This window comes from Narcine bancroftii, chromosome 2 (genome assembly GCF_036971445.1).
Source record: "Narcine bancroftii isolate sNarBan1 chromosome 2, sNarBan1.hap1, whole genome shotgun sequence".
NCBI lineage: Eukaryota > Metazoa > Chordata > Chondrichthyes > Torpediniformes > Narcinidae > Narcine > Narcine bancroftii.
In genome coordinates, this window is record NC_091470.1 from 246,983,597 (window position 1) to 246,998,939 (window position 15,343).

The following is a 15,343-nucleotide window of genomic DNA, read 5'->3' on the forward strand; positions in this document are numbered from 1 at the left end:
CTTCACCTTACTTTGCAGTTCTTCTCGGCTTCCCATCTCCACAGTGCTACCATTTGATCTTCATCCATTAAAAATTAAGCATGGCAATCCACTTAGACCATTTTGATAGCATGGCCGCTGTAGTGTGCCACGCTGTCATCATCCGGACCCCAAATTAAAGTAAAACTTTATTGCCTGCACATGGTATTCCCTGCATTCCATGGATGTTCATGAGTATATCTAGGAACATTTTAAATGCTAGTGTTTCCACCACTACCCTACAAATTGCCCTGTTGCACACCATGTTAAAACTTCCTCCACCTCAACTTCAACTCATGTCCTTTAGTGTTTGACCCTGGGAGAAAGATTCTGATTATTTACCCTTTCAATAGCCATCATTATTAAACTTTATTCTTTCTTCAAAGTCTGAATTTTAACATGCATACAGTATCTCCCTCTTTATTCACATCCTTGTACTGTGTAAATTAAGCTATAATTAATCACCTGTTGAACCAAAGCTTGTGATTCTACTTATGCTACATTTCTGGCTGTTTCTTTTCTGATATCTTTAGTATTATAATATTATAGATGTGACTTACCATCCTCTAATGGAATGTGTGAGTGGCTTTGGGTAAGTTAATGGACATGGATTTTGCATCTGTTTTACGCTGTAATACATCTGGGTGGGCCACGTAAAGAAATGCTCTTCAAATTTTGCAGTATCGTCTGGAATGCCAAGATAAATCTTTGCTTGATTCTTTTTACAAAAAACATTTTTTAAACTGCTGTTCCATCCTTCTTTGAACTTTATCTCTTGTTAAAGCAAGAAGCTCATCAGTTGCTTTTCACAAAGACTAAAAACCTCACATCAAAAGAGTGCGCTATTTCCCTCCATGGTTCACTTGCCTCAAATTCTTGTGTTTTTTCCAACTCCTAGTCTCAAACCTACATCTTTCCCTGGCTCCACTCTTTTCTTCCTTTACTCCCTTCCTAGTTCATGTGGTCTATTAGCTAGAGTAACAAAAACAAGCTCTTCAGCCCATGAAGTTGATGCTGACCATCCACCAATCATTTACATTAATTCTGCCCTAATCCTATTTTTTATTTTTCTTAAGTTTCCATCAGCTTCATCCAGATTCTATCCCACACCTACACAGGAAGGGCCAGTTAATCCATCAACCTGTGTCTTTGGGTTAGGAGAGAGAGCTAGAGCACCTGGAGGGAATTTACATATTCAGAGTGAGAACATGCAAACTCCACAAAGGTAGCACTAGAAATCAGGATTGACCCCAGATTACTGGAGCTTTGTGGTAGCAGCTACGCCACTGTAATTTACTTCCTGCTTTCTTGGTAGCCTTCCAAATAAAGTGTTAACTTTTAAACTTCCCTCAATTGCTGAATTGGCAATTTAAAATGTTACTGATTTTTTTTTGTTCTCTCCTCCTTCAAATTAGCCATCTCTGTCATCAAAGAAAATATCCTTGTCTATCTTCATACAACTCAATTGCTAACTTCCCATTCCTCTCCAAGGTTCTTGACTTATTATCATCTTTGGATTGTGTGTCCATTTTCCTTGCAATTCCATGTTTGATTCACATCACTCAATTTTCACTGGTACCATTGGTATAAAACATCAGAGTAAGAATATAAAGTCAAACAGCATCTGTAGAGAGAGAATGTGAGAACTTTTTCAACTTGATTCTGAAGACAGATTATTGACCTGAAGTGTTAATTTTTGTTTCTCTCTTTACAGATGTTGCCTGGCCTGCTGAATGCTTCCCAGTTTTATTTCATCTAGAAATGTTTCTCTCACCAAAATGTTCCATCTTGAGTCTCTAAGATTCTTGTTGACCTCCCCCCCTCCTATTTTTCTTCTGCATGCTGCCTTCACAAACATCTTCCCAAATCAGATCTGTTTCCACGTGTACATTGAAGGCATTCAGCTTCAGATTCACCACAACTTTCTTGTCCTTTTTTACAGTTTGGTCAGTAGTAGATATACAAAAATCTCCTTCAACTAAAAGTCATTGAATAAGTTTAATAAGGCACCCATTTTAGTTACTTCTCTCTGGCAGCTTTTTAAAGTTCAATCAGTCCATTAAAACCTTGCGCCATAATCATAAATTATTGGTTTCTAAGCCTCTTCTGGCTTAGCTCCTCTCTGCGTTGAGTGCTCAGCTGGGCACTTGTTGCCTCTAGACTTGGTCATTTCAGTGGTTTTTGGTTGTGCTTCCATCTCCCACATAAGATAAATTGGTGTTCATTCAAAACAATGATGCCCATAATCAAAACACAAGGAAATTCCTGTTCACTCATGATCTTTGAATTGTGCAGATTAATCAGCAACTAGCAGAAGAGGGCGACAACTTGGGATGAGTGGGTGAGGAGCAATCAACCCACAGATGTTATCAGCAGAGACCTGAGTGTTTTGTCATTTCATTGTTTGGGAATTGATGTTCAGGGTGTCGAGAACAACTCAGGACAGTATCATTTGAAGTTTATCAACAATATTTATATTTATATTGACTCAATTTTTATCATTTTGCAGGGACAGAATGATGCTTTTAAAAATGGAACAGGAACTAATAGATTTTATCAATGATAACAAGTAAGAGATTACATTAATATATATTACTTTAAACATGTCATAAAGTTCTACAGCAAAGAACAGGCTCTTTGGCCACCTTGTTATTCGCCGACTATCAGGTGCCCAATTTCAGTAATCCCATTTGCCAGCTCTTGATCAGTAGCCTCCTATGCCTTGGTGATTCAAATGCTTGTCAGGATACTTCTTAAATGTTGTCAGAGTCTCTGCCTCCACTCTCCTCTTAGGCACTGCATTCCAAACAACAACCTTCCTCTGGGTGGGGGATAAAAAAAAACAACATGCTTACAGTATATCCTCTCTGATCCTCTTATTCCCAACTTTAAACATATTTGCTCTAGTTATAGTCATCTCTGTTATGGGTGCTTTGGGGAAATGCATCTACTTGTACCCTTCCTTTGCTTCTCATAAACTTGTACACCCACTTCAGGTTTTCCTTCACCCTCCAACCCCCCACTCCCCCAATTTCTCCACTGCAAGGGAGGCAAACTCAGCTTCTATAGTCCCTCCTAATTACTGTGACACTTCACCTCAGGAAACATCCTGGTACATCTTTTCTGAAGCTTCTCCAAAACAATCTCATCCTTTCTATATTGCAGCAACCAAACTTGCACACAATAGTCCAGATGTGTCTTCACCAATGTTTTACAAAGCTTTCTTCATCACCATTCAAGGCCCAAAAAGCCTTCCAAATGAAGCAATACATCACTTGTGAATCTGCAGGGGTCTTCTACTGCATCCAGTGCTCCTGATGTGACCTCCCCTGCATTGGTGAGATTGGGCACAGACTGGGAGATCATTTCATAGAGTCCCATTGCTCTGTCCACAGCAATAACATGGACCTCCAAGTGGCCACCCATTTTAATTTCACACTGACATGTTTATCTATGGCATCATGCACTGTCAAACTGGGGCTACCTGCATATTGGGGAAAAAACAGCTTATATTCCCTCTGGCACTCAGAACCAGCTGGCATTAACATCAGTTTCCATTAAACCCCTCTCCTCTCTCTTTCCTTATCCCTCTGTCTCCTTTATCAGCTCCCCACCCCTTCCTCTTCCCTCTCCATTCACAGTACCCCCTCCCCTATCACTTCTCAGCTATATTTTCTTCTGCCCTCCCACCTATGACCTCTTACCTCATGCTTGTGCTCCATCCCCTGCCCCTTCCTCCTCTCATCTCTCTTGCTTCTCACTCCCCCCTCACCCCAGCTTTTATTCAGGTGCCTGTGTAAGGGCTCAGGCCCAAATCCTTGGTTACCTTTGACTTCCTGTAGATGCTGCGTAATCTGCTGAATATCTTCAGCATTTTTGTGTATTGCACCATATCATCTCATTTTTATTTTCTATTCCCTGACTAATGAAGTCGAACATCCCATCTATTCTTCACCACCCTGTGGTGTCACCTTCAGAGATAATTCATTATGTTTGACCTATCCTTACTAGACCTCCTAAAATGCATCACTTCACACTTATCAAGATTGAATTTGATCTGCCATTGCTCTGTCCATTTCATTTCATATATTTAGATTACTCACTGTTCATGAAAAGTCTAGAATTTGTCGTGGACTTTTATAATGCTTAAATAGTTGGAATTTAAATCATTTCTGTGTTTGGGATTTTAAACAGAGATACAGAAAAATGCTAAATCCATTACTGAAGGTGACATTTATTAGCCAGAAGACAATATTTATAGAACTATGGAATGGTTATAGCACAAAAGGGGCCATTTGACCCATTGTGTTAATGCTAGTTCTACTTTCCACATCTGCCTATCAGACTTTACTCACAGCCATGTCACAGAGAGATGCAGTATGGGTTCGGGCCATTTATCCCACTGAGACAATACTGACCTTCGACCACCTACTCTCCTTTTTCTTGCAATTTTTTCTCCATCATATATTTATTTTCCTTCTTGAAAGCCACAATGGAACATGCCTGCACCACTGGTGTCAGCAATGTAGTCCAGATTCCAGCCATGAGTTGCAAAGGTAGTTTACCCTCATTTTTTTTTAAATTAATGATTAATTAATTTTCATTTGTTGACCTATTCCTATCCACAACTATGTTAAAACTAATAGAGTTGTAGCCATGGTCTCAAAATGACAATAATTCTATTAGTTTAAAAATTTTTAAAAATATTAGTTTTAGTGATTGTGGCTCAATCACTAGTTCAACTTCCCAGAGAAGGTTTGCCTTGTCCCAAGTCAAGCTTGAGAAAACTTTCCTGAACAAATTTAATAAATTTCACCCCTCCAAGCACTTAGAACTATGGCAGTCCCAAATGAAATTGGAAAATTAAAATCCCCTACAATTACAACCAATTTCCAATAGTGGAAGAGTCGAGGACAAGAGGGCTCAGCCTAAGAATAAAAGGAGGAATTTATTCAGCTAGAAGATGGCGAATGTGTGGAATTCTTTGCCGCTGATAGCTGTGGAGGTCGTTGTTAAGTCAATTTGAAGTGGAGGATGATAAATACTTGATTGATAGGGATGTCAAATGTTATTGGGGAAAGCAGGAAAATTGGGTTGAAATGAAGAATACATCAGTCATGATTCAAATGGCAGAGCAGACTCAATGTGCTGAATAACATAATTTTACTATCTCATGATCTTAACGTCTGTTATTCTTGCAGCTATCTATACATCCCCTACATATTTATTGCTCTAATTCCAACAGAGGGCCCTATTGTAAAATCTCAACAATATAATCATCCCCTTTTTATTCCTTGTTTTCATCCAAATAGCCTCACAGACAATCCTCAAGGAATATTATCTCTAAGTACTCTTTCCTGATATGCTCCCAAATCCAAGCACAGATCCCACCCCTCCTTTTCTTCTTTTCTATCATGTCTACATCATTATACTCTGGTATCTTGACCTGCCAGTCTTGTTCCACTCACCATGTTTCTGTATGATCTGTCATATCTTGGTTCTATGTACCTATCCATGCTCTGAGTTCATCTGCCTCATCTGTAAGGCTTCTTGCATAGAAATAAATGCAGTTTAGTCCATCAGTCTTTTCTCACCCCCTGTCATGCTCCTGCCTATCCTGTGGTCTGAACTTCTGCATTTGCCTCAGTCTTCTCATGTCATGTTATGCTTTCGAACCCAAGCTCATGTCAGAATAGTTTAAACTGTCCTAAGTAGCACTAGCAAATCTCCTCACTAGGACAATGATGCCCCTTCAACTTTGGTACAACTCATCCTTCTCAAACAACTCACCTCTCCCTCAGAAGCAATGCCTGTAATCCAAGTATCCTTCCCTCCTCTCTGCACCATCTCCTCAGCAACACATTAATCTGCCCTTGCTTCCTATTTCATGGGAATGATCCAGAAATTTCCAAAGGAAGCTTGACAGGCTAGATGGTCTACTCCTGTTCCTATTTTTGATGTTCTTTTTTTCTTATTTACCCTTGAGGTCCTGCTTTTTAACTTTTGACTGAACTCCCTGTATTCACTCTTCAGGACCTCATCCCTTTTCCTACTTATGTTGTTGATACCAATATGTTCAATGACCTCTAACTGCCCACCTACCCCTCGAGAATATTTTGCAACCACTTGGCATTATCCTTGATCCTGGCACCTAGAAGACATTATGCCATGATTAAGAGTTCATGAAGGATGTTTTGACTTGTGATCACAAATTCACATTCAGATCCTGGGTGTGACTGCATGAAAAGCATTGTTTGAAGACCAGTTAATGTTTATTGAACCAGTAATACTTTCATGAAGCCAGAGAAAAAATGTAAATTTGAACTATAAATATGAGTGAATAGCTGCTATGTTCAGCTTATTTTCTATAATTTGATGACGAAGCGTGTTTTGTGGTTTACTGCAGAGCTTCTAGTAATATGGATGAATGAGTTGGAGACATATCCCTAGAGATGCCCGAATATAGCTTGTGATTTATGAAAGATTAATTTTAATCCATACATGGTACATGTTATTGCAGCCTTAGCCCGAGGAAATAGATTTGCCAATTGCTTCTTGCCTGAGAATTACCACTGTGACTAAAGACTGCGATTCTAACCGACACAGTTGCCAGGAAACGGGAAAGTGGACCTGTTCCTCATGCTTCTTCTGGAGCCTGGCATTCTATTGCTTCAGCTGCTATTATCCCCATCCTCTTTGTCTCACAACTATATATTAAATTGGTCACTGAACAGCTTTATTTCTCTGAAGGCAAAAAGTTTTGAAATCACATACAAAACACAAAGAGCTGAAAGAACTTGAGTCACATAGCAGATTGCAGATACTAGTATCTGAAGCAACTAATAATCTACTGGAGGAACTCAGTGGATTGAGCAGCATTAGTGGGAGAAAATGAATTGTTGCTATTTTGGACAGGAACCCTTCATCAAGATTCGATGAAGAGTTCCGACCCAAAACATGGGCAATTCTTTTGCGCCCACTGGTGCTGTTTGACCTGCTGATTTCCATCAGCAGGTTGTTTGTGAAACAGGAAGAACTTAGGATTCCAACAGCATCCATGGAGGCACAAAATATGTTGATGTTTTTGATCAAGCTCCTGCTGCAGTACTGAGAGGGGAAGTGTAAAGAATGTCTGTATAAAGCAATATGAGGGATGGAGGCTATTGGGTGATGAGTGGAACTGGATGCGGAGGGGATAATGTGGAGATGGAACCAGGTGATGAAGGAAATTGCAGAGGTGAACGAAATGGGTAAAAAGATGAGGTGGACAGGTGAGTGTGAGGGGGAGGAGAACACCAGGGACATGGTTTGTGAAATTGGAAAATTCAATCTTCATACCATTGGGTTGCAGGCTACAAGTGGAATATGAGATTTTGTTCTTCCAATTTATGTTTGACCTTACTGTAACAATGGAGAAGATCAGGGACAGATACATCAAAGTGAGGAGGGAAGGATACCTAATGGAAGTTTCTGATGGCTTTTGCAGAGTGCATGTGTTAACAAAGTCTATGTTTGTTAAGGGGAAGATACTATCTGACCACTCCCTTTACAAATTCCTGGTCTACCTATTTTTCCCCATCCACCTCAACTTATTTCCTGATTTCTTCTTCTGCAACTGTAGGAGGTGTAACAACTTGCACTTCACTTCCTCCCTCAATACCATCTTGGGACCTAAAGAGCTCTTCCAAGTGAGGTGAAGGTTTACATGCACTGCTTCCAACCTGGCCTTTTACATGATGCTCATGATGTGGCCATCCTCTAAGTTGTTGAAACCAAGCACAGATTAGGCATCTGTTTTGAGCAGCACCTGCTATATTGAGCTTCTGGTTGCATCTCATTTAACTCTCCTTCCCCTTCCCACATTCACCTGTCTGTCCTCAGCCTTCTCCAGTGTGACACTGAGACCAGATGCAAATTGGAAGAATATAATTTCATATTCTACTTAATTAAGTAGCTTACACCCTAATGACATGAACATTGAATTTTCCAGTTTCAGGTAAACTGCATCTCGTGTTCTCCTTTCACACTCACACTTATCCATTCACCTTGGTTTTTTACAGTATTATCCTCTCCCACCCTCTCCATTCCTCAGGTTTCATCTGTCCATCAAGTCCTCTCAATCTAGTTCCATCTATTACACACCAGCTTCAATTCCATCAATCCCCTCCTTCTTACATCTATGTACTGGCAATCTTTCTTCTTCATAGAACAGTGCAGCACAGGAACATGATGCCTGTTCTAACCATGATGCCAATTAAACCAATCCTATCTGCCTGTACCTGATCCATGTACTTCCATTCCCTGCATATTCATATGCCTATCTAAATGTCTCTTCAATGCTGCTATTGTATCTGCTTTCACCATCTCCCCTGACAACTCATTCCAGGAAGACACCATTCTCTACAAATTACCTTGCACATCTTCTTTAAACTTTACCCTTCTCACCTTTTATGCTTTGCCTTTGAATGTTTGAAATTTCCATTCTGAGAAAATATGCAACCTATTTACAACGCCTCAAATTTTTTTAGTTCATCCTTCAGCCTCCAGAGAAAGCAATCCAATTTTGTCCAAACTCTCCTTACAGCTAATTCTGTCTGATCCATGCAGAATACAACCTGTCACAACCTGCAAACAGAGAAATACCCCTCCACCTCTACCCTCCATTATTTATGCCCAAGCCAATGTTGAATCCAGTTTACTAAATAACCATGTGTCTCAATCTTCTCAATCAGTGTACCAAGAGGGACTTTGTTAAATGCCTTAATAAAGTCCACGCAGCCAATATCTACTGCCCTACCCTCATCAATCATCTTTGTTACCTCCTCATAAAACACTGACATTCATAAAACATGGTTATCTATTAAAAAAAACTTATCTCTGAGGTCTGAACATATCTTTATCCATGGGTAGGCTAGCAGTTGGTGCAACACTATTAGAGTGCCAACGATTCGGGTTAGAATTTGGTTCTGTCTGTAATGAGTTTGTACATTCTCCCCATGTCTGTGTGGGTTTCCTCTGGGTGCTCCAGTTTCCTCTGACCCTTCAAAATATACTAGGATTGTAAATTAATTAGGTCTAATTGGGTGATGTAGGCCAGAAGGGCCTGTTGCCCTGTTATATGTCTAAATTTTTAAAAATATCTTTCTTAAAAGTTGAGGAATTGTGATCACTGTTTCCACTGAAAAGCCAATTGCCTGAGCAGGCTCATTGCCCCACACAATTTTAAGAAAGGCCACTTCCCTAGTGGTTCTTTCTACATAATGTTTCAAGAAATCCTCTTTGATGCACTAAACTCTTCTGATCCACATAAGACACCTACATGAAGGAAGTCCCATTCAATACTGGGGAAATTAAAACCACTCCCCATAACAATAATTTTGGTTTTACATATTTCCATAGTCTTTCTATAAATATGTTCCACAAACATTTGGGAGGTCTGTCTTATAACCCCATTGCAGAGATTGCACTTGCATATTCCTGAGCTCTACCCATATTGCCATAGTGGATGGCCCCTCCACAATGTCCTCATTGAGTGCAGCTCTGATATCCTTCCTGATTAGTGATGCATCTCCCTACCTCATACATTCCATTCTATCACATCTGAAACATCTGTACCACTGAGCTGACATTCCTGCCTTTTTTTCCCAACCAAGTCTCTGTTATCACCCTTGCATCACATTTTCAAACACAAGTCTAAGCTCTAAATTCATCTACTTTATACAGAATACTCTTCGCACTGAAATAAACATACTTCAGTCCATCAAATTGGCTTGGGTAACTTCTCCCCTCAATTCCCTCACTTGCTAACCTGCTGCTCTTTTACCTATCTCCTCCTGAGTACTTCCCGCTGAGGATAACAATGCCCCTCCAGATTAAGTCCAACTTGTCCTCAATGTACAGGTCCCACCTGCACTGGGAAGATCCCAATGAACCACACACCTGAAGTCTTTCCTCATTCGCCACTTACTTAGCTATTCATTTGACTGCACTCTCTTTCTATTCCTTGCCTTGTTAGCACATGGGACAAGTAGTAATCATAAGATAACAGACTTTAAGGTTCTGTTTTTAACTTTATACCCATTTCCCTAAATCCTCTTTGCAGGACCCCATCTGTCTTCCTGCCCATGTTGTTAGTTCTTCTTTGAATCACAACCTGTAGCTGCTCACCTTCCCCTATCTGAATGTCATGTGCTTGCTCAGAGACATCAATGCCCTGGCACCAGGTTTGCAATACTCCATCATGGAAACTCTCTGTCTCACCCATGGCCTCAGACACACCTGTCAGTGCCCCTGACTAAAGAATCCCTGTCACTATCACTGTCCTATAGAGCCAGTGAGGTGTTACTGATTTGGCTACAGCTCTCATTTACCTTGCGAGGCTAATCACACTGCACCACCCACCAATGTGAGCAATAATACACTTGTTTGAAAGAGGGTCATAAGTACCTGTCTTCCCCACCAGACAGTCAGCCATCTACTTGAATGAAACTTTAGAGTGACCACCTCTCTCTGAAACAGGCTGTGCCTCCTATGGGTTCCTCCATGAGTCCAACTGATAGTCCATCTGATCTATGCAGTCTGAGAGGAACTGCAGCTGAACAAACTTGCCACAGACGACTCCCTGGCCTCCCTTTTTCACTGGAAGAGTATACCATTTCACTGACATGAGGAGAAGGTAACATCAGCCCTTGCCTTGCATTAATTCTGTTTACTCCCATCACTGAAGCCTGGTGTTCATCAAAGCTTGCACTTTGGCCTACCAGCATCACTTTGATCTCAAAGCAGCCCTTCTTAAAATGGTTACGACAAAAAGCTCAGTCCATGCAACATCACCTCCCTTTTTTTTCCATTGCTATGTGCTGGTGTGAAAAATAACAGCTGTTCAGAAAAGAGCTCTTCCCTCTCCTAATGCAGTGTCTCGATCCGAAAGGTTGATGTTACCTCCACCAATGCTGCTTGGACCTCTGAATTCTTCCAGCAGTTAAAATGGTTCACAGTTGGCTTTGTGCTAATTACCAGGAACATCTATGTGAGGAATCCATATTTTTCCGTCAGATCTCTGACTAATCTCAAATTCTCTTCATCCAAAGAAGTTGACTTCATCTGCTTCTCCTTTCCTTATAGTAATCATTATAAGAAATTCCCTCCAATGTCGTCATATCATCGGATGCTGGTACACAGAGTAGCTGCTTACTTCGGAATGGATCACAATGTTGATCAAACTGGAAAATCTGTTATAATCAACAAAACAAGCAATACTAGAATGTAAGTAATACTTATTCTTAGTCTTCATCCTTTTTCAGATTTGTTTCCATGGAGCATAGGAGCTGAGGAGTTAGGTGAATATGGAAAAACTCAGCAGGTTGCAGAGCATTCCATAAGAAGTAAAAGGTAACAAACATTTTGGGTCCTGATGAAGGGCTCAAGCCCAAAGTGTTGGTTACACTTTACTTTCAGAAGAAGCTGCATGACATCATGAGTGTCTCCAGCACATTTGTGTGCTGCACTTCACCCCAGCATTTGAAGATTTCCTTATTCAACTCAAGAAGAATAGTCAGTCTTTTCCCCAGGATAGGAGAATCTAAAAGGATATTTAAAGTGGGAGGGGAGAAGGTTTACAAGGAACGTGAAAGGCAATATTTCGCATAGGGGGTGATGGGTATGTAGAATGAACAGTGGGAGAGGTGGACAATTCTCTTATTGTAAGGGGGAGCTCTGCAATACAAATGACGACACTTTGTCAAGCTTGCAGCAGGCAAAAGAACATGTTGTGTAATAAATGAATCTTGAATTGTGATATTTAAAAAGCACATTTGGACAGGTACATTGATAGGAAGGGGTTAGAGGGGTACAAGCCAAAAAGGTCAAAGGGAAGGGGTCACATACCACACATAGCATCACCTCAAGCCCCAGGAACCTTTCCACTTTTAAAGATAGCTAATACTTATTTAATCATAACATTCACTATTCCAACCCACCCCATCCCTGAATTCTCCAACTACTATCTCCTTTCCAGTGAATACAGGTAAGAAACATTCATTTACATCCTCTGGCTACACTTCTGTCAGCTCACCCCTGTTCTGAGTTCTCCAAAGAATCAAAGAGTTATACCACATGGAAGCAGAACCTTCAGTCCAACTCTTCCATGTCGACAAAGGTGCCTATCAAAGGTAATCTCATGTGCCTGTGTTTTTGGTCCATGTTCCTCTAACCCTTTCCTATCTATAAACTCTGTCAAATACTGTTTAAATGTTGTAATTGTACCTGCCCCATCCACCTCCTCTGGGGGCTGGTTCCATATATGCATCACTCTGCGTGGAAAAACAATTACCCTCAGGTCCCGGTTTTCCCTCTCACCTCAAGCCTATGCCTTCCATACTTTTAGGCTTCCTATCATGGAGAAAAAGCCTGTAACTTCCTGCCCTATCTATTCCCCTCATAAATTTATAAATCTCAGTCTTCTGTGCTCAGTGAAAACAGTCCCAACCTATCCACTCTCTCCTTCTACTCAAATCCTCCAATCTAGGCCACAGCTCTGTGAAGTTTTTGAGCACTCACCTTTTATTTTGAATATTTTATTTTTGATTTTATCAACAAACAATACCCATGAACCCTATCCCCCTCCCCCCAAAAAACCCCTAATGAAGAAGAATAAAAGGTGAAAAAGGGAAAAAGAAAGAGAAGGGAACATGAGAAAGGAAGAAAAAGAGGAGAAAGAAAAAGGAAAGGAGTGATCTCGGCCTGAAATCCAATTCAACAAAGAAGAGGCCCAATTATTTTTATCTAAATTTCAATAAAATGAAGAAAAATAGAGGGAAGAAAAATAGAGTAAGTATCTTATTTATTAAATATTCAACCCTACATTTTGTAAATAAGGTTCCCATACCTGCAAAACCATGTTGTATTTATTCTTTAAGCTGTGTAATTTTCTCCAGGGGAACACAACTATGCATTTCAGTTTTCCAACAGGCTATTTCCAGGAGAGAATCAGACTTCCAGGTAACTCCAATACATTTTCTGGCCACTGCCAATGCCTGTTTCAGATGCGGGAAGCACTCTTTTTTTTAGGTTTTTTTTTGTCTTAATCCAGCTTGTGATATCCCATGACATCCTAGCTACATTGCCAATGGGAATGAATTAGATCTGAATTCCAAGAATTTCACTTCTGAATGGAAATTAACTGTCAGATGTAGATTTGGTTACAAATGCTATTCGCTGTTTACTTTAGTCAAGTCGTGTCTTATACCATTGAAATTGGCCTTCTCCCAATTCAGGTCCTTACTTTCCAATTCAGTGTTATCCTTTACCATGACCATCACAAATCTTGGTACTAAAATGTTCTCCCACTGATGCCTGGCTCTATTCCTTAAGATTAAGTCCAGTACTGCGCCCCCCCCCCCCCCCTCTCCATTAGCCTCAGAAAGCTCTCCTGGACACAAAGCCCTTATTCACAGTTTCCACCCTGACTGAGCCTTTCAGACAAAGGCAATCTGACTTACTCTTGCTATCATTTATTCTTTGCTCCACCTGTTTCAAACCTTCAGATCTTGGGTCAATGGAATTCAGTGCCTAATGAAGCAGCCTCATTAGAGAGATATTGGATAGATTTTTGAAGAATAGGGGAATCAGATGTTATGGGAAATAGGCAGGTGAGCTGAGGCCATGGCTAGATCAGACATAATCTTATTGAATGGCTGTGCAGGCTCAATGGGTCAAATTGCCAACTCCTATTTCTCCTTCTCATGTTCTTTCCAATGTCTGCAGAGGCATGTCAAATAGCAACTATTTTGCTTGTGAGTTCAATCCTTGGCAATGCAATAAGCAGTCATCTTCAGGAGAATGTGTTACCAACATTGGTACTGAGGAATCTGCAGGCAGCATCATTGGTTTCACAATCTACAGGATGGATCACTGATTTTCATAGAATCGTAGTTTGAAAGCTCAGAAACTGCCCAGTAAATTGCCTTCATTACCAAGTCCCACCAAGGTGCTTTCGTAAGCAGGTCCCATTTTCCTGCATTGAGCACATAACTTTCACAACTTTTCCCATGTGTATCTGTCAAAATATCCTTTAGACATTGTTGTTGTACCCAGCTCTACCACTTCTTCTATCAGCTGATTCCATGTACTCACCCCCCTCTGTAGAGAAACTTCCCCTTGAGTCCCCTTTAATTCTTTCCCCTCTCACCTTAAATCCATGGCTGCTGGTTTTAAACTACCCTCACCTGGGAAAAAGACTGTGACCATCCAACTTAGGAATGTCCTTCAGAGTTTTATAAAACTCTGCAAGGTCATCCTTCAGCCCCCTTTGCTCTGGGGAAAGCAGTCCCAATATATCCAGTCTCTCTCACACAAGCCCTCAAGTCCTGGCAATATTGTTCTGAAAATTTTCTGGACCTTCACTCTCTCAATCACATCCTTCGTGTTATATGGAAACCAGAGCTGCACACAATATTCAAGGTGCGATCTGACCAACCTCTTGTACAACTGCAACATGGCATCCCACCTCTTATTCTCAATACCCCGTCCAATGAAAGCAAGCTTGCAATATGGCATCTTCTCCATCCTGTCAAACCTTTTTGCCACTTTCGGGGAGCTGGGTACTTGTACCCCTAGGTCTTTATATTCCACAACATTCCTCAGGGCCCTATCTTTCTCTTCACCTAACATTCACACACAGAAATGCTGTGGTTTGTTACATGATGAATGTTTCCGATGTTTGTAAGCTGTAATAACCACTTAATAAAATAGTTCAACCTCGTGGTTTAACCTGCTGGTTACGCTTGACGATTTTCTTTATTCAGCTAAAGTGATGACAGTGATCCCTTTGAACTTGTGCTGAGCAAAGTCTTTGTTCAAAAGTCTTTGTCCATACAAGAGAGATTGCAAGACTTTTGTGAACAAATTTCTTTATGCTCAGTCATGAACACTGCTGCTTTGCCACTAAGCAAAAATTCATAAGCTATACAGGAGACTGCAGAAGCTGGAACCTGAGCACAATCTGCCCGAGTAGCATCAGTGGGAGCAAAAGATTGCTCAATGTTTTAGGCTGGAGCCCTTCATCAAGACGGGGAATACAGAAAGAGAAGCCAGTGCAGAGATGAGGGTTGAAGGAGCAGGACAGAGGCACGTGTGGGATTGGTGAAGTATGGTGGACAGAGGCATAAGGGCAGATGCTAGACAAAGGAAAAGAAGGCAAGAAATACTATTCAGGGGATGTTAGAATTGTTATGGATAAAAATGTCTTTCAAAGAGATTGATTGTGGGGGTTTCATGGAGGTCACTTAATAAACAGAGTAACACTTCACAAAAGACATCTCATTTA

At 40.7% G+C, this 15,343-nt stretch overlaps 1 protein-coding gene across 4 annotated transcripts in view; it reads left to right on the forward strand.

Annotated features, from left to right (window-relative positions):
- The window catches only part of arpp21 (cAMP-regulated phosphoprotein, 21), a 338,413-nt gene that overhangs the window by 224,891 nt on the left and 98,179 nt on the right, over positions 1 to 15,343 (forward strand). For all 4 annotated transcript variants that reach the window (XM_069920751.1, XM_069920753.1, XM_069920752.1 and 1 more), the window contains exons 8-9: positions 2,528 to 2,587; positions 11,143 to 11,283. In XM_069920751.1, the coding sequence (XP_069776852.1) occupies positions 2,528 to 2,587; positions 11,143 to 11,283 (201 nt within the window). The remainder of the gene's footprint in view (positions 1 to 2,527; positions 2,588 to 11,142; positions 11,284 to 15,343) is intronic.